Source organism: Sceloporus occidentalis, unplaced genomic scaffold, assembly GCF_023333645.1.
Source record: "Sceloporus occidentalis isolate IW3139 unplaced genomic scaffold, rSceOcc1.0.p SCAF_15, whole genome shotgun sequence".
Taxonomy (NCBI): domain Eukaryota; kingdom Metazoa; phylum Chordata; class Lepidosauria; order Squamata; family Phrynosomatidae; genus Sceloporus; species Sceloporus occidentalis.
The window spans coordinates 6191517-6209819 of record NW_028316995.1 but is presented as its reverse complement, the minus strand read 5'-3'; the positions used below and the strand labels follow the sequence as shown (position 1 = coordinate 6209819).

Below are 18303 nucleotides of genomic sequence, written 5' to 3'. Positions count from 1 at the left end.
CTATAAACAAAGTAAAGTGGGCCAGACTAAGAGATTTTCCATTTTCCTAGTACAAATCATCTGTTAATTTCAAGCAGTTCCCTTACGTCAAAAGGACTTCAAAGAAGTCAAGTGTGTGAATGTGTCACGATATATATTTATTTATTTATTCAAATTCATTAGTATTCCTCAGTAGGGAAGCCCAAACAGCTAACGTGTAGGCCATGATTGTGGAGAGGATGGGAATTGTTCTAGGGCAATCATTAGTTTCCCAGAACCTTTCCTTGCCAACTTATTCCCGTGTTGAATCTGGACTGTCTATATGTTCAGAATGGGAGAAAACACAATATTAGGTGTACAATTATAAGGACATCTAGAAAAAAAAAATGTATTTTTAATATAAAGCAGTGTTTCAAAATAACTCAAACCAACTAAAAACAAAACTAATAACTAAAACTGTCAGTTGCATAAATCAGCATCACTCCAAGTTTATTTGATGATTGTCTTATTATTTGACCTCTGTGGTCCTAAAAAGGTGTGACTTCTTCAGATGGATGCAAGCAGCGGCGTCAAGATAAGGATTCAGTCTAGAAAACTGCAGGCATTTCCGATTATTAGATGTGAATGTAAAAGCATGCTATTTCTATAGTGTTTTATTAATATTTATCATGCATGCAAATATTAGTAATATTGTTAGTATCTAGTGCTGAATCCATTATATTGAAGTTTTGTTATCTCCTTTTCATCAGTAAAGTTTACTCGATCGATCCGTGAACTGGGACTGCCCACTTTACTCAGCCATGATTTCCTGTAATAGAACATAAACATTCGCTTAAGCCGACAAAACAGCTAACTGTAATCTAAAATAAATCTTTGCAAAAGTTTCACAATACTGCAAAATGAAGGTCAATCCTAACACAGTTTTGTTTGGCTAGTAATGGCAATATAGCGACTTAAATGCTCTTGGAAGACACTAACATTTTAGAGAAAGCTGGTAATGAAACACATCAGAAAATCACACAAGAGACACATCAGATTCCCAACTGAAATCAATCCAATTTAATCAAACCCAAAGTTTCATTGGTGTCCGGGTGTTTCCAGCCAATAGGCAGCTAACATTGAAATCACTGCCAATGACCAGAAAAGTTACAGATGACAGTAAAGTGGTAACAGACCCTATATGTTATACGTTGAAGCAGTAAAACTAGATGCACCTAAACTCTAACATTTATAATTATATTCTATTTTTAAATGTTCTTTCATATAATCTGGATTTAGGGTCAATCTTTACTGTCCCTTCAATGCACAAATCTCCGCTTTACTGTTAAATTAGTGGTGGGAATGCCAGATTCTAGTCTGGTTAAAGGAACCCACCTAAAAGCTGAGCACTACGAATACCTGGGTCTTCATCATGATGGTCCCAAAAAGGCTTTAGCATCTTGGATCTGGCTCCTTCTACTGATAAGCCAGGCCAAAACAAGTGTGCACATAGGTTTGCAATCTGCAGTAGGCTAATATTCTCATTTAATTTGCAATGTTTCTATACGTCTCAATTGACCAATGAGGTCCTTTTGGAGGACCACTGTTGCAATGCAAACATCCAAATAAAGATAATGATGTGTCTCTTGAATCATTACAACAACTAACACTTTCAAAATACACAGCTAAAGTATGACAACAATATTATCTAACACTTTCTGAATTAACATAGGCAGATAAGGGAATGAATGAGTTAATAATGTCTTCACATTTTCCTTCAATGATAAGAATCTCAGATTTGTATAAATTAATGAAAACACATGCATTAAATTAGGATTCCTACCACAGCCATTTTTATAGCATGTCAGAGAATTTCCACAAAGCACAGTGTTCTCATATATATCACCTTAATGAACCATAGGTGATAATGAGGTGATAAATGATTTGCTATTACAAATTAATTAAGTTTTAAACGTGTGCACCATTTAGGCAGCTACATCTAGCTTTATATTTACAAACTGCATTATATATTACTCTTGATTTACCAAGGACATACCCAAAGCCGGTTCAATAGCTTTTCTATCTACCATCTAGGTGGTGCCCATATGCATATAATATAAATAAAACATATATTAAATGACATTGACGTCACCTTGTACAATACATAATAAATTATCGATTATATTACATTTGAACATCTAATCATTTATATGATTTAATATGTAAATCTTTTTCTACTCCAGATATTGTTCCTATGTTTCTATGTGGGGTCCTCTAACATTTATCTAAGATTGCCTTTAAATATCCCTGGGAAATGAGTAGAACAAGCCCATTATTGCATGGTGACCTGTAAAGAATGTAAGTTTAGAACTGGAATGTTCAAAAACTTGGCTCTCATTTAGTACTAATCCAATGGTTCCTTTTAATCCTTTCAACCTAACTGGGTTTTGTTATTCAGTGCTTCCTACAGCTATCAGATTGCAATGTAGAATAAAGGAAAGTCTTGCTTAACTGCATCCCTAATCAAGCAATACAGGAATATTCTTCAGGGGTGCTTGAATATTCACTCGGTGCTACACAGGGGAGAATCCAGAGCCTGATTTAGGAAGGCGCACTCACACTAACACACACGCCTGGACACTAATACAACCAGACACTCTCACACCCGAACACTTACAATAACAAACACAACCAGATACTCACAATAACAAACATTCCCAAGACACACACCAGCAAACATACACGTACACTTACACAAATACACCCAGACACTCACACAAAAAATATACCCAAAAACCCACACTGACAAACACAACCAGGGACTCACATTAACATACCCAGACACTCACAGTAACACATACACTAACATGCCCAGACACACAATAAGATACACACCCTAATGCAACTCATTTATAATGTGTCTACTCACACCATATTATTTGACCCCGTTGAACCCAGCCACCTCCTGGAATTTAGTCTGCCCTGTTCCTCCTCCTGGATCCCATGATGCTAGATCGAAACCCTTTGCGGTAATACCAATTGTTTTAAAATAACATAATTTATATTTTTATATAGGAATGGCATAGGCATAAAATAGGGCATGAAGATAAATGGATGAAAAGTAAACAGAAAAGTTGAATTTGATGGCAGATAAGAACCACTCGCCCCATCTAGTCTGTCCATTTTTCCTGCTCTAAAGACTTAATCAGTCTTGTCTTAGAGTTGGAATAGCTTTATGCCTAATGCCTTTAACATACATGTCTAAATTCCCTTACTGTATTAACCTCTACCACGCCTGCCTGGATGTAGAACGTATCTTCTATCCTCTCAGTAAAGTAAAACGTCCTTACATTTGTCAGGGTTCCAGTCTGGACTATGTGATAATCATAACACTGTCATGTCTACCTGCAGCCACTAGTGGCCACCCTTCCCTCTCAGCAGCACCCCTTTCTAATTACCGTATTTGCCCCGATTATAAGACAAGGTTTTTTTCCAGAAAAATACTGAAAAATACCCCTCGTCTTATAATCGGGGTCCTCTTATAATCAGACCTCAAATAGGTCTCACTATGAGACTAAGATCCAGATTCCCCGCAGCGATGCAGGGGACCTGGATCCTCCTGTGTTATGCCCCCCCCCCCAACTTACCAGTGTCTTCTGATTCGCGTAGAGCTCTACACACTGCCTGGACTAAGTACCGGGGAATCAGATGCAGGGGACCTGGATCCTCCTGTGTTATGCCCTCCCCAACTTACTGGTGCTTCTGAGTCCCCGGTGCTTAGTCCGGGCAGCGTGTAGAGCTCTACACGCTGCCCGGACTAAGCACCGGGGACTCAAAAGCACCGGTAAATTTGGAGGAGGGAGGGGGAGGGAGTGTTAAATGGGGGGGCATAAGGCATTTCTGGAGGCAGAGTGCTCTGTGAAATGCCTTTTAACCCCCTTAATGCCACTCTGCCTCCAGAAATGCCTTTTAACCCTCTATACGCCACTCTGCCTCCTGAAATGCCTTATACCTCCCTATATGCCACTCTGCCCCATAATATGCCTTTTAACCCCCTAAATGCCAGAGTGGCATATAGGGGTATAAGGCAATTCTGGAGGCAGAGTGGCACATAGGGGGTCAAAAGGCATATCATGGGGCACAGTGGCATTTAGAGGGTTAAAAGGCGTATCATGGGGCACAGTGGCATTTAGAGGGTATAAGGCATTTCTGGGGCAGAGTGGCAAGCCTGGGGGCAGATGTGCATAACTGGGGGGGCAGGTTGAAAAAAAAAGGAAATAAAAACAAAATATTTTTCTCAATCATAGCTTTTATTAACAAACAATTGTTCACATAGTTTACATGAATTAACATTTACTGGTAAAACCTTTTTCCTATAGGGTCGTCTTATATTCAGGCTTTCTTTTTTTTCATAAATTAATATTCAGATTTTGGGGGGGGTCGTCTTATAATCGAGCAAATACGGTACCTGGGACAGCTGAGCCACATTACCTGAATTTTATATACCTGCTCTGCCCTTCAGTCTTTTCATTGTTTGCCTTGGGTTCCTGTTAGTCTGCTTGCAGCTAAAGCCCTGTGTACGTTTTGATCTCCCGTTTATGACCTTGGCTACATTCATGATCCAGATTTGTGTCCCAGACTTACCTACCTGTCCAGCCGTTTCCAAGCCGTGTGCCCTGCCTAAGGGCTTCCAAGCCGTGTGTCCTGCCAGTGGGCTTCCAAGCCGTGTGCCCTGCCAGTGGGCTTCCAAGCCGTGTGCCCTGCCAGTGGGCCTCCAAGCCGTGTGCCCTGCCAGTGGGCCTCCAAGCCGTGTGCCCTGCCAGTGGGCCTCCAAGCCGTGTGCCCTGCCAGTGGGCCTCCAAGCCGTGTGCCCTGCCATTCTGAGTTCCCCTCTCCTTGCTACAGTTCCCCTGTCCTCACTACAGTTCCTGTGTCCTCGTTATAGTTCCCCTTTATTCTTTGATTCCGGTCCTGCTTTTCTGTCTGTTGTGTGCCTGTCTGTATCTACCTACCCATCATGATTCATCAAGGGGTACAGACAGAGTCCCTAGTATCCCCTGCAACTGGGCTCCTACCTGACCTGCTGGCATGGGTCCTGACAACATTAAATCAAAGCCTCTGACCCTCTGGTTTTAGATTAGATTGATAGTTTGGTCAGGCATATGTCAATAATTGTAAATATGAACAGAATAACCTTGTATGTGTGTATTTTTATTTTTAATTTATTTAGCACTTACAGATATTGAGTATAATAAAGAGGATGCCTGATGTATGTACCTGGTCTGTGACTGCACACATTATGATGGGGGTAGAATAGGTATACATTAAATAAGGAGTTCCTTGCTCCGTAGAGCATAGTACCTTTTGAATCTTACAAAACAAGAGTGATGAGAGCATGGACTTTTTTATAGAAGAGATTTCCAATACCTGGAATACTATGACAGAGGTTGCCAGGAATGTTTTAACCTGATTTTGTCCTTTGGAGTTATACAGACAGAGGTATTTTAACCTCCTACCAGATACCCAGAGTCCAAAAATCTGCATCCTGTCTACTGAGAATGAACTGACCTCTCAGGACACCTACTGCAGCTTTACCTACCTACCCCATGTTAGACTTATGGAGAAGACTAAACCAGGAGTTTTACTAAACAATGTACATTTGTTCAGCCACTGAGTATTTGAGAGCGATGATAGCTACAGTTCAACAACATATCCGCTAGGATGCAGAAAAGCCAATCTATAGATATTAATATAACATTAAATACACAAACTATGTTAACACCTCTCTCCTGTTGTCACAACACACTTGTCCCGCTTCCTATCCAACCAATCCTTCCCACTGATTCTATCAGCACATTCCAAACCTATTATAATAACGTTTCCTCTTGTCTACTCGTGAATCGTGGATTGTGGGTTTGTTATACTTTTCTCTGTGCAGACTTCCGCTAGGGTTGACGCTCAATAAATCCATTAGCATCAATGTGAAATGTAATATGCACATACAATGGCTTTGGAGGCATTGAACTGCCTGTTGGAAAAGTTTGTGTTAAATGCATAACTATTTACAATAACAGCTATGCAATTCCTACATACATTAGTTTTGTGATTCAGTTAGTTTAACTGGTTGAAGGTGATGAGAATAGTAATCACCAGCTGCTGGAGTGTTGGGGGCTTCTGAACTATTGCCAATGATATCTAACATTGTAACATGTGTGGTTTCAGTATTTAGACAGGTGCTCACGGCTATATGCACAATGCATTGGGGCTTCAACTCAGGCCTGGACTGGCCATCTAACACACTGGGCAAATGCATGAACACTGTACAGAATGCCTGGGATCTATTCACTAAAGGATAGTACACAGAAGAGTTTGCAAGAGATTTGTGTTTTCAAGTCCCAAAAGTTCTGAAGGTCCAACCCAAGTGAACCTTTTGCTGCAGAAAGGGCTTTGTACTAAATAATATACAGTTAGATCAATGAGATTACTTCAATCTGCTCAGCCATTAACGTATGCATTATACAGGGCCAGCTCAAAGTGGGAGAGTTGAAACTACTACTCTCCTGCCAACTCCCCTCCATGGGCGCAATGTTTATTGTAACACTTAATGTTACAAGGGGGTATAAAGTGAAGTAGGGCATAAGAAATGCAACAGTGGTGAAACACTAAATTCTAAAAAGGCAATAAATAGAGGAAATCATGGATGGACTGGGGACAAAAACACAAAGCTAACAAAGAGGGTAAACCCCCCCATAAAAATAGGGTGAATTTGAGGAAAGGCGTATTACTGTTTGGTTTCAATGATCTACTAAATAAACATAAAACAAGGTGAATATGAGATTGCTGTTTCTTTAAATAAATGACCAGCAGAACTCCTTTTATCTCCTTATATATTCTCCACATGTAGTAAAGTGAATGGAGCTGGCAGGTATCTACATTCATATGGACATTCACTTTACATTGTCAATATACGTCAGTATTAAGGTGTGAATAGGCAGGCGCTTGGAACCCCTTCCACAAGCAGTCATCAGACTGGAAAACGTTCCTTCACTTCTCTTCTTCACAGCTGCTGACAAATTCACTTTTAAATACTAACATAATACTGACATCACTGCGGTACTAATTATATTTGCAGTTTCAAATATTTAGAAATGGTGCCATTAAAATGTCCAGGATTATCAAGATAAATCCATATAATAATAATAATTTCTCTTCTGAGCTTAAGCCTTTAAGCCAGATGGAGTACCTTAAAAAAAGAATGTTCACTTCTGTATGCAGTAGTAATTAAACATTCATAAGCTGTTATATTTGTTTCAAGATCCTTGGACAAGCAGTGCCAAGAATAACCAAGATACTGCAGATATCTTGTTCTGCTTTTTGTATCGACCCAAAGAGGTTACCTAGAAATTACTAATGTTCTGTTTTATATATATATATATATATATATATATATATATATATATATACACACATGCGGTCTTTGTATATATATATATCTATATATCTATATATATATATATATATATACACACATGCGGTCTTTGCAGTGGTGTATCTGACCAAGTATAGAATTATAATACAGTTAACTGCTTGTCTGTAAAGTGCATTTTAAATGATCGATCTCACTGCAGCCATAAAGGGCTGCTCTCCTCTTCTGAAAGTGGAAAGATTAAACCATACCAAGCGCGTACCCCACCCAAACCAGAGCGGCACGGATGCCAATCTCGGGGGTCACGGAATGTGTTTTTGGTATCAAAGCTGATATTCAACACTTAAGTACGTAATGCGATATTTTCATAATTACTGCTGAAAGCTTCATACAGCACGTAACAATACCTTTTTTATTGTTCAGTTTTAGGAACGAGGTTGTCATATGGGAATACGGATCAATAGACTTTTTATAAAAAGTGATATTGATTGGTATCAAGCTCTGAAGAACACACAGTGTAGGGATATGGGTGAAAAGTCTTATTACCATAGCAACCCATTGAATATTCCTGCTGATTTGCCCAATAGGCCATTATTTTATGTAAAAAAATAAATATTTTCTTTTTATAGGTGACATATAAAGTTATTATACCATAAAAGATGAATGATTAAAATGTGCTTATGTGGTTTGGCCAAAATACAATACTAAAGCCTTATGTTTAAGGTGCCACCAATGCTATAAAGAAACCACAGGAAAAGCTTTTTATTGCACAACTTATTACAATATATCAAAGTACAAGACGCTTACGCCAGTGATGGGATTTAAGGAAGAATCCAGCATCACATGCAGGCCCCTGAGCAATGAATGTATAAAAAACTTCTCTGTAAATTGATATAAATGGGAGCACGTTCTGCACATGGACACAGGTTGGGTGGGTTTCATTAGATCCCCCACTAGCTGGGACGCCTAGCCAGCACTAGACATTGGGAGTGAGCCGACTGGGGATAAGTATATTAGGTGTCCCAGAATATTCATAATCTTGTTCTACCTAGTCAGTGTTTATTGTAAACCCACATTTTCACCATAGTTGACTGATCAGACATGCCGACGACCCGGGCTCTGTCCTCTACACACACTATTGGTCTGTTTGAAGGGTAATCGGCCGTGATACAAAGCACAGTATAGAGCAAGGAAAGGTGTCTCTTCTGCAGTCTGGCATCAGTCTATAAATTATTCACACACCACGTGCATTATGCTTCTGCTTTTAGCTGTAGCATTTAGAACAGAGCCAGGAAACTAGATGGCACAGCAAATCACGGGCGTACCCCTATCCATGAACAAATACAGATAGTACTCTAAATGGACAGAACGTGTTTGGGATCCCCCATTACCGAGTACTTGTGGTATTTTGAGATCGCTTGTCACTGAAATATACTTGTTTTTCATCTTTTTCACATAGCTGGGTAATGGTAAAAATATTGTATGTACATTGCAGCCATCATATGCACTTTACTACATATGAAAGGTACTTTTCATATGGTGCATTTTACAAGAGCATGGGGGGATTCTGCAGACTCTACTTTCCAGACCCCCAGCCAAGGGGTCTGGAATGCATTCAGCCAAGTGTAAGTTCCTGCATGAGATGTTCTCACCTGCAATCAGCTCCAGCGCTGAACGCTGCGTGTGGGGGTCTGTTTGGACCCTGGTGCACCTGTTAAAAGGCTTACCATTGATTTCAATGTGAGGACTTTCCTGCCACTGATTAGCTGCTTAAGCTGTCAATCAGTGACAGCAACATGCACCCACTTATTTCATTAGAACCACTTTACTGAAACTGGTTGACAGCTTAATCAGTGGCAACAACCTTCCGATTTGTTGGAAGAAAGCATTATTATAACTTCTGTGTCAGGTGAGTGCTTTATTTTCATTTTGGAAGAATGAAGGATTAGGGTTACTCAGAGAGTACTAGTAGGAACAACCAGGGGCCATTATGTCATAGAAAATAATGGGAAATGGCTAGTAATAATGCAGAAATAATAGCCAGAAAATATACAATAAAAAAGTAGGAAAAGTGCAATTTAAGGGGTGTTGTGGAAGTGAATGTGGGGTTCGGCGTTTGAAAAGTTCAAGGCGAGGTCTTTTATCCCCTATACAAATATTACAGCTCTCAGGATAAATCAGAGAGCAGCGGGTTCTGTATGTGAATTTAGACATTCTTTTGCTTCTGTGATTTGAATTCAGCATTTTTTGATTCATCTCTTGCCAGCCATTGTTTCACACACTTCAGTTAAAATCTCCTACTAATGAGAGCTTGATTAAAGATGTAAAAAGATATATAAAGTATTTTCCTTTGACTATTAAAATCTTGGATCATTTATAAATTTAAAGTAACCGTTTACTAAAGATGAATGCATATTAAAGTACTGGATGTCTGAAATCAATTTGAGTACATTAAGCGCATGCACAGTGTTTGCTGAGCCAGAGCTGGAGCTGACTGGCAGTAAGTATATCGTGCATGGAGATATTTTCAACCAAACACATCTCCTACATGGAAAATAATGGGGGGGGGGGCAGACCAGGGTGAAATTAAAATGGATCATACAATTACATGTGATGTCCCTTTACATTCATTTATGATTACAGAATCTATATCTGGGAATTTTATCTCATGATTTTACTAAGTTTAAACCATAAAAAGCAGATAAAAAGGGAAAACAGCAAACATCTTTCCCCATAGGTAGCAAACATCTTTCCCCCATCTTTCCCCTTTGCCGCACAGGACCATGTACATATATTCTACTGTAACCAGCTACTGGAAAACAACATATGTTTCTGTAACTATAATACTCTGAGCAGTACGTTGTTTTTAGTTATAGTTTATCAGTTGTTTCTTTGTCTTCTTCTTCTTCTTCATTATTATTATATACCCTCTCCATGCTCCAAACACTTGATGGTATTAATTGAGGTCCATTTACACTATAAAGGACTCTGCTGAGCTGGCACAATCTCCATAGCTGGCTATTCCCAGGCACTGCAGTCCATTATAGACATGATGCCAAGGTATGATGTCATATCTAGAAAGTCAGCAGCTTGGACGGTGGCTGTAGAGACAGTGTCATGCCCCCCTCTTAGTAGGTTTAAATATGCATTTAACCTCCATCCCATGCTATAAGTGGACACCATGCTCCCCATAGGGTTTAATATTAACCCCCACACAGGGTGAGAAATAGTCTCCTCGATCCCAGTTAGCTCTGCTGCTAATTGGGATTATTCTTTTCTGTTTTCTTTCCTGTCCTAGGTATCCCAGCGTGCAGTTCCCATTCCCAAAATGTGCTTGACATGTGTGAAACCCCCAAATTCGGTGTCCCCAATAGATCTGTGTTCGTGATGGACCACCTAGAGGTAAGTGTGGTTTCTTTTAAATCCTCAGGTAATGTGGATTTAAAGAAATGTAAAGTTTTGGGCAGTTTTAGCCCCAAAAGAATGAGATGCATTCATTTAGTCTATACACACAGACTGGTTATATCAATAGTAGTTAAATGCTGAGACATGATATATGCAGGAAACAATGTTACTTATCTAATGTACAAACTGCAACAAAATGCAGGGTATGTGGAGGCAGCTGCACAACATATAATCCATCCACAGGACACAACTCCCCGGGAAGGAATGCTGATCGCTAATGTTAAAAAATAGATTCTTTTATTTCTTCTCATTAAAAAAGACACAAGGACCCATAGAAATAGAACTGTAAGAAAAAAGCATGTAAATTCAATCCTGACTTGCAATTACATTACATTTATTTATAAAGCCGGCAGATTCTGCAGCGCTGTTACAGTCAGAAGAACAATTTAGAAACACATACAATAACACATACAATAACAAACTGGTGCCCTGCTCTTGCGAGCTTACAATCTAGTCGGTGGTTGAGGGAAGTGAGACAATAGGAGAGGACTGCTTGCAGGGGCGTAACTAGAAACCTCAGAGCCCCAGTGCGAGAATCTGTTAAGGGCCCCCCCCCCAACCCATCTATCCCTTTCTCACTATCTACCCTCTCCCTCCCTACCCCCTCTTCCCACTATCTCCCCTCTCCCTCCCTACCCCCCTTCTCACGAGCTATCCTCTCCCTCCCTACCCCCCCTTCTCACGAGCTACCCTCTCCCTCCCTACCCCCCTTCTCACGATCTACCCACTCCCTCCCTACCCCCCTTCTCACGATCTACCCTCTCCCTCCCTACCCCCCCTTCTCACGATCTACCCACTCCCTCCCTACTCCCCTTTGTAGGTCACTTACCGTCAACTCCTGTGTTGGGAACGTGAGGCGTTTGTCTCGGGTGCCGGCACTTCACAGCTGAGTGCCGGCATATGACGTCATATGCCGGCGCTCAGCGTGAAGCGCCGGCACCCGAGACAAACGCCTCACGCTCCCAACACTGCACTCTGGGCAGCGCTGAGGCAGGCGGCAGCGGCAGCGGCGGGGAGCAGAGGAGTCCTGGATTTCTGTCAGTCAGGGGGGCCCAAGAGGTGCCGAGCGGTCATTTTCAGCAACCGCTCGGCACCCCTTGGGCCCCCCTGACTGGCAGAACTCCAGGGCCCGGTCGCAGTCGCGACCCCTGAGACCCCGGTAGTTCCGCCACTGACTGCTTGGATGGGTTGCGATGATGTGTTGAAGCTGTTGATTGTTCAGATGGCTTGATTAAGATGATGGCTGGGAGTACTGGGAAGGAATGTTGTACGCTTCTCTGTACAGGTGGGTTTTTAGAGAGGTTTTGAAAGTTGCGTATGAGGCAGAAAGTCTGACGGAACGGGGAAGGGAATTCCACAGGAAGGGAGCAGCACGGGTGAAATCCTGAATACGGGAGTGGGAAGAGTTAACTACAGTAGAAGATAGCCGTAGTTCGTGGGACATTGTGGCTTTTTTAATGAGCAGAAATAAAAGAATAATTTCCCAACCACAGATATCAGGCTTACGGGTCTGCAATTACCTTGCTGAGATTTTGGTATATGGTACCATTTATGCTTTATGGCAGTATTCTGGCACCATAACAGACAACAGAGAATGATTGAGGATCAAAAGCAATGGTGTGGCTGTTTCTCAGTTAAGTTAAGGGCATTATCTATTTTATCTTATCTTATTTAACAGAGTTATCACTTTGTCCTGTGTCAGACAATCGCATGTTCATTGAAAGCGTTGTAGCATTAATTTGCAAGTCTGGTAAACACAGAGGCAAAATGTGATTTCAAAATTCTGCCTTCTAAACTTAACCAACTTTCCAATTTCAATGGTAAATAGGTTTCTGTCCTTAATCTTTTGCCGTTGATGTTTTTTAAAAATGGGGTTGTCTTTCTCATTTTCTACTTTAGCCATCATATTGCTCTTTTGCCACCAAACCCTTTGATTCATATGCTTTGAATGAAATTATTTCTTATCTCCTATAATAAGACATATTGGTTTGGATTTGCTTTTTTGTATTTGTTACCCAAGGGGCCATGCTTATACGTGTACTGTATTAATGTTAGTGTTTGTTTCATTCTGAGAACACTTTATCTCAGCCATTTAGGTCCAGGGGTGCTATTAGAGGGACACTCCAGCCATCATAATACACATAATGCATGTGATATACCCACTTCCATATGTCAAGAACTTGTATATGAAGTGCAGTGTTTTTTGCGTGGTTGCTGTTAAATCTGTAATGTAATATTACAGAACCTAAGGGGGGTTTAGGCATTGTGTTTGATAAATAAAACCCAGGAGAACCACACAAGTCCACACACAGATCTCATCTATGCATCACTGAAATGAAATGGCTCCAGCTGGAATATAGAAGACTACATTACTCAAGGCTATGGTTTGATAATATAAATAAATATAATTGTATAACCTCTCCTATAAATTCTGTTTAATGTGTATTTATCAAGGAATAATTTCTGCAAGAATATCCTGAATTAATTCCAGACACCTCTGTGCTGATGGGGTTTGGCAGGAAGGAGCTCTCCTTTTGAAAAAAACCACAGCACTTAAGGGATTAAATACATTTCCAAATCTTTCAATCAGAAAGGAAAAAATGTCGAGAGGTTTGAAAGACTCACGTGAAGAAAAACCCCCACAATGTGATAAGTTTAAGAAACCACTGGAAATTTCCAAAGTCACCTTAGTCGTGCTATGGCAAGTGTGTCACTGACAATATACCTTTATTTTATATGGTATGTAACAGGTTTTTCTCTAAATAAAACAATCCAATTCGTTTTCAAATCTGAAAATTCTTAAAAACTATTTAACAAAAATGAATATATAATAATCCTTTAGTGACAGTTAAGAATCATGATTGTTAGTCAATTTTAATAATATATTTTTTATTGAAGAGGCCATCACAGATACTATACTAATTATATATATATATATATATATGTATATATATTATTATTATTTATTGTTTTATATAGCGCCATCAAATTCGTAGCGCTGTATACTATATTCTAATAAACATCCTGAGGAGTATTTTCTTTAATTTCTTAAAGAATGTTAATATCACATCTGGTTTTTAATATCTTCAGATAAAGCCAGGCAACATCAGGCATACACCTATTGTTAAAAGTGATAAAGTTTAGCTTTATATGTATTTCTCTGGTTTATTCAATGAAATTGTGCAAACACAGCAGTAAAGAGGATTGGTATTCTGATTCCAAAAGCTTTGACATTAATTAGAAGCAGACCAGGGCTAAAATATTCAAGAAAAAAAACTGTGTAGGATATCAGAATATTCATTTGGAACCTACATTCCTTTAAAACACTGCCAAAATATGTGTACACACACAGCACTCCCTCTTCAAGTTGGATGATAAGAACTCATTAAAAAATGCAGGTTGCGATTCATTTGTATAAATACCTTTGGGAGTCTCTACATTCTTTAGATTTTTATTCTGTTCCAGAACTCCCAAGCAACTAAGTGAATACTGCTTATAACATATTTCACAATTACTACAGCATGCCTTACAATAACATAATACAACTACTAATAATTTAAAATAATAATAATAATAATAATAATAATCATGAAGCCATTGATTGCACAAATCTAATGCAAGCAAAATTAATTCATTCCCTTCTACTGCAAATTCCATACTTTTCATATTCTACGTTTCTCTTTATTAGGATACCGAAATCATGTGATGTCATGTACATTTGGACTATCCTGACAAACCTTGACTGGTGGGAGAAACATACTTCCTATATATTAAAAAACTACTGATATGATCATGAGGACCACATGAAAATGTATTGGGGAGCACAGGTGGCCTGGGGACCTCTGGTGGCCTAAAGAACTCTGTTTCAGTTCCTACAGTTTAAGAACTATTGATGAACATTCTGAAAGTTGTGATTCAGTGTAAAATATAGAACCACCCATTGACTTTACTTGGTAGTAGCAGCTAGATATGTAAATAATGCAAAATATATTGTTAACACATCCTAATTTAATTAGCTTGTAGTTCTGCCTTCCTTGTTATATCAACTGGTACTTGTTAAAACAAGTGATTCGCAAAGTTGCATTCTTCATTATATCCACAGGTGCAATCAAAGAGAAATGCAAAGGTATAGGCAGGAAACCTGCACTCACAAGGTATCCCAAGTTGTCTCAGACCAACTGTAGATGTTACACAGAGTCAGTTGTTACAACAGGGCCATGAAGTGGATCTCCGTGTGGAATTGGTCAATATGTGCATCTAAAAGTACCAGGACCAGAGGAGTTTTTCTGCAAAAGGATGCCTTTAATTCTGTATTGCAGGACCCCTTTGGTTGTCAGGATCTTGAATGTTTGCAGGGAGCCTCTGCAATACGCTTCTAACAGTATGAAAAATATTCAGTTAGGGTAATGTAATTATTTGGCAATTAATAAATCTAAACATTCTGTTAAAGCCCATAAAAAGCCTTTGTCTCAAACCCTATAAATCACAGTAGAACATGCACACCCTCTATTCAAACTAGAACAAGACAATGTTGAATATTTTTGAATTGAGTTGGTTTTATTTCAAAGTTATCAGGAAGAGGAAATGCCTGCAACTGGGATAATTTAACAAAAGATTAAACAAACCCCACCTACAAAAAGGTCAAAAACTGAACAAGGATACAAAGTACTTAAACTCCATTACAACATAACAGTTTATTTAAATCATTCAATCAGTAGAGGGAGCGGTAAAAACATTGCGTTTACAACAAAAAGGACCATTCTATAAGGTCCATGGTCAACTATACATACATAGTACATATATACATATATATCAATAAAGTTTCAGACAATATTCAACCCGTTTTCTATGTTTTAAGTAACACTTATCACCGCATCTGCCATATATAACTTAAGAAACACTCCCAATCGAATTTGGAGAATACTATGTTGTTAATTCAAGAATAAACAAAGCAAATGATTTCCAGGCGTGCTGTGTATATTTGTGGAATCTACAGGGTATGGGAACTCTTACAGCTATAGCTTTGTAACTATACAGTCAAGTTAACCCTCTATATACCTGGGAGAGGAAAAACCCACATTTTAAAAGACATGCAACTTTTCACATGAAGGGCAAATGATGATCTCTTTCCTTATAGTTCTGGATGGAAGTAACTGCACGTTAAATGCAGATAATGTACGGAATATTTATCTTTTTGGGTTTAGATATGTAACATTTTGTAATTTTCACATATTGTCGCAGAAACACACTTGCACTCTCTTTTATGTAGGTCTGGGTGCAAAGGTACTAATCTCTTTTGTCAAGTTCCAATGGGTATTGCCTTTGATTTGACAAAATTAGGTAATTTACTTTATTAAAAGTTAGTCTAATAAATAAGAGTCACTCGTACCCACCTCTTTGAAAAGAGGTATATCAGGGTATTCAAAAGAGTAAGATTCGTCCCCAAGAAGATTTGCCATCTCAAAGAGACACTTGGAGGATATGCATTACTGTATTTCTGCTCTGCAATCCTACCCTATCTTTGGTGTGAAAAGTGTACATTTTGAGTAAATGGTATATGTAACATTTAATTTAATATGTAATGGTAATATTTAGGTTTATTCAATAAAACAAGTGTTGCCAAATACGTGTGTTCACTTTTTACAGCGGAAGATGAAGGGAAGATACTTTTTGTTAGAAAAAAACAGCTAGACATGTAAACCATGTATGTTTACAGAGGAAGAAGTCATGATATGCTCTTATCTATTGCATTGAATAGTAAAGAAATATAGTATTTGGGAAAGTGAAATTGCAGCTTCATGAGTTAAGATAAAGTTAGAAAGTAAGGGTAGACTAGAGGGGCCAAAGGCTTGTTTATGCTATCAAATTGATGTTTCTATTAGTTATACAGTTGTGTGAAAAAGACAGTACACCCTCTTTGAATTCTATGGTTTTACATATCAGGACATAATAACAATAATCTGTTTATTAGCATGTCTAAAAATTAGGTAAATACAGATGAACAACAACACATGACATATTACACCGGGTCATGATTTATTCAACAAAAATAAAGCCAGAATGGAGAAGCCATGTGTGAAAAACTAAGTACACCTTTACTGCTTCCATTGGGATTAAGATGCTAAGTAGCAGACAAGTGCTGCTAATCAAATGTATTTGATTAATTAATCATAATCAAGTGTGACCACCTCTATAAAAGCCAAAACTTTAGCAGTTTGCAGGTCTAGAGCATTCAGGTGTTTCTTAACACATTGCCAAGGAGGAAAGATATCAGCAATGATCTTAGAGAAGCTATTGTTGCTGCCCATCCAGGAAGGGTTATAAGGCCAGTTCCAAACAATTTAAAGCCCATCATTCTACAGTGAGAAAGGTTATTTAAAAGCAGAAAACATTCAAGCCATTCTGCCAGTCTTCCCAGGAGTGGACATCCAAGCAAATTCACCTCAAGGTCACATTTTTTGTTTTATTTTGTTTTGAGATATGTGGACACCATTACATAAAAGCTTATTTTTTTTAAAAAAAATATTTTTAAAAAAAAAATAATTAAGAGAATGAAACAATGTTAATGTGGACAGTAGAGACATAAACAGCATTGTGTTTTTTAAAATTAATTAAGAGAATGACATGATGTTAATGTGAAATGATGTGCTTACACTCTAAATTAAATATTGTGGCACCAAGATTCACTTGGGATTTTAAATTAACTGTCAACAATTTGCAGTACAGAAGCGACACTAATTTACAGTTAAGACCATGCAAGCTTAATTATTTATTAGCTAAACATTTAAAACATACATGTTAAGAATGCTGCCTTTTTATGGCTTTCTTAATAAAAAATATTATTTTTATATATCCAGAGATTTTTTCTTAATAAAATTAATAGCTAAACACCATTATTTTAGAAAAGAAATGTTTAAATTAACAGTGCTAAAGTGCACATACCACCACCAAAAAGAAACATTGGGGTTTATACAAACCTCAAATGATTAACAAATTTATAGGGGAGACAAATAAAGCAAATAAGCTGCTAGTCTTTGATATGTCACTAAAAAGAATATAAAGAAAAAAAAGAAAGTGCTTAAAAATATTCAACACCAAATAATATCCTAAATACATTTTTATTTATATTTATAAATATACGGTATAGTAACTAAACATCATTAGACAAAAAATTTAAAAATAACAAACTATAATATAAAACAAAAAATATATTTTGGACAAGTTACTTAGAGCTCTTATATACAATGATTTTACAAGCTATATAAAAGAAGGCACTAACATACACAATCAATTCACATTTACAAGAAGGCTCCCACTATATAGAAAATATAAACATAATGCATACTGTGGGGATAAGCATCTGTTATCTTAGGGAAAAACGGCAGCGCTTCTGGCGATGTCCTCTCCCCGATTGAAGGGTTGAGGATGTCACCGGAAGTGTCACCATTTTGGCA

General features: G+C 38.3%; 1 protein-coding gene across 1 annotated transcript in view; it reads right to left on the bottom strand.

Moving 5' to 3' along the window:
- Positions 1-672: 672 nt before the first annotated feature.
- LOC149303183 (acylphosphatase-2) overlaps positions 673-18303 on the bottom strand; it is a 38547-nt gene continuing 20916 nt past the window's right edge. The window contains exon 4 of the mRNA XM_089481571.1: positions 673-787. Coding sequence (XP_089337697.1) covers positions 673-787 — 115 coding nt within the window. The remainder of the gene's footprint in view (positions 788-18303) is intronic.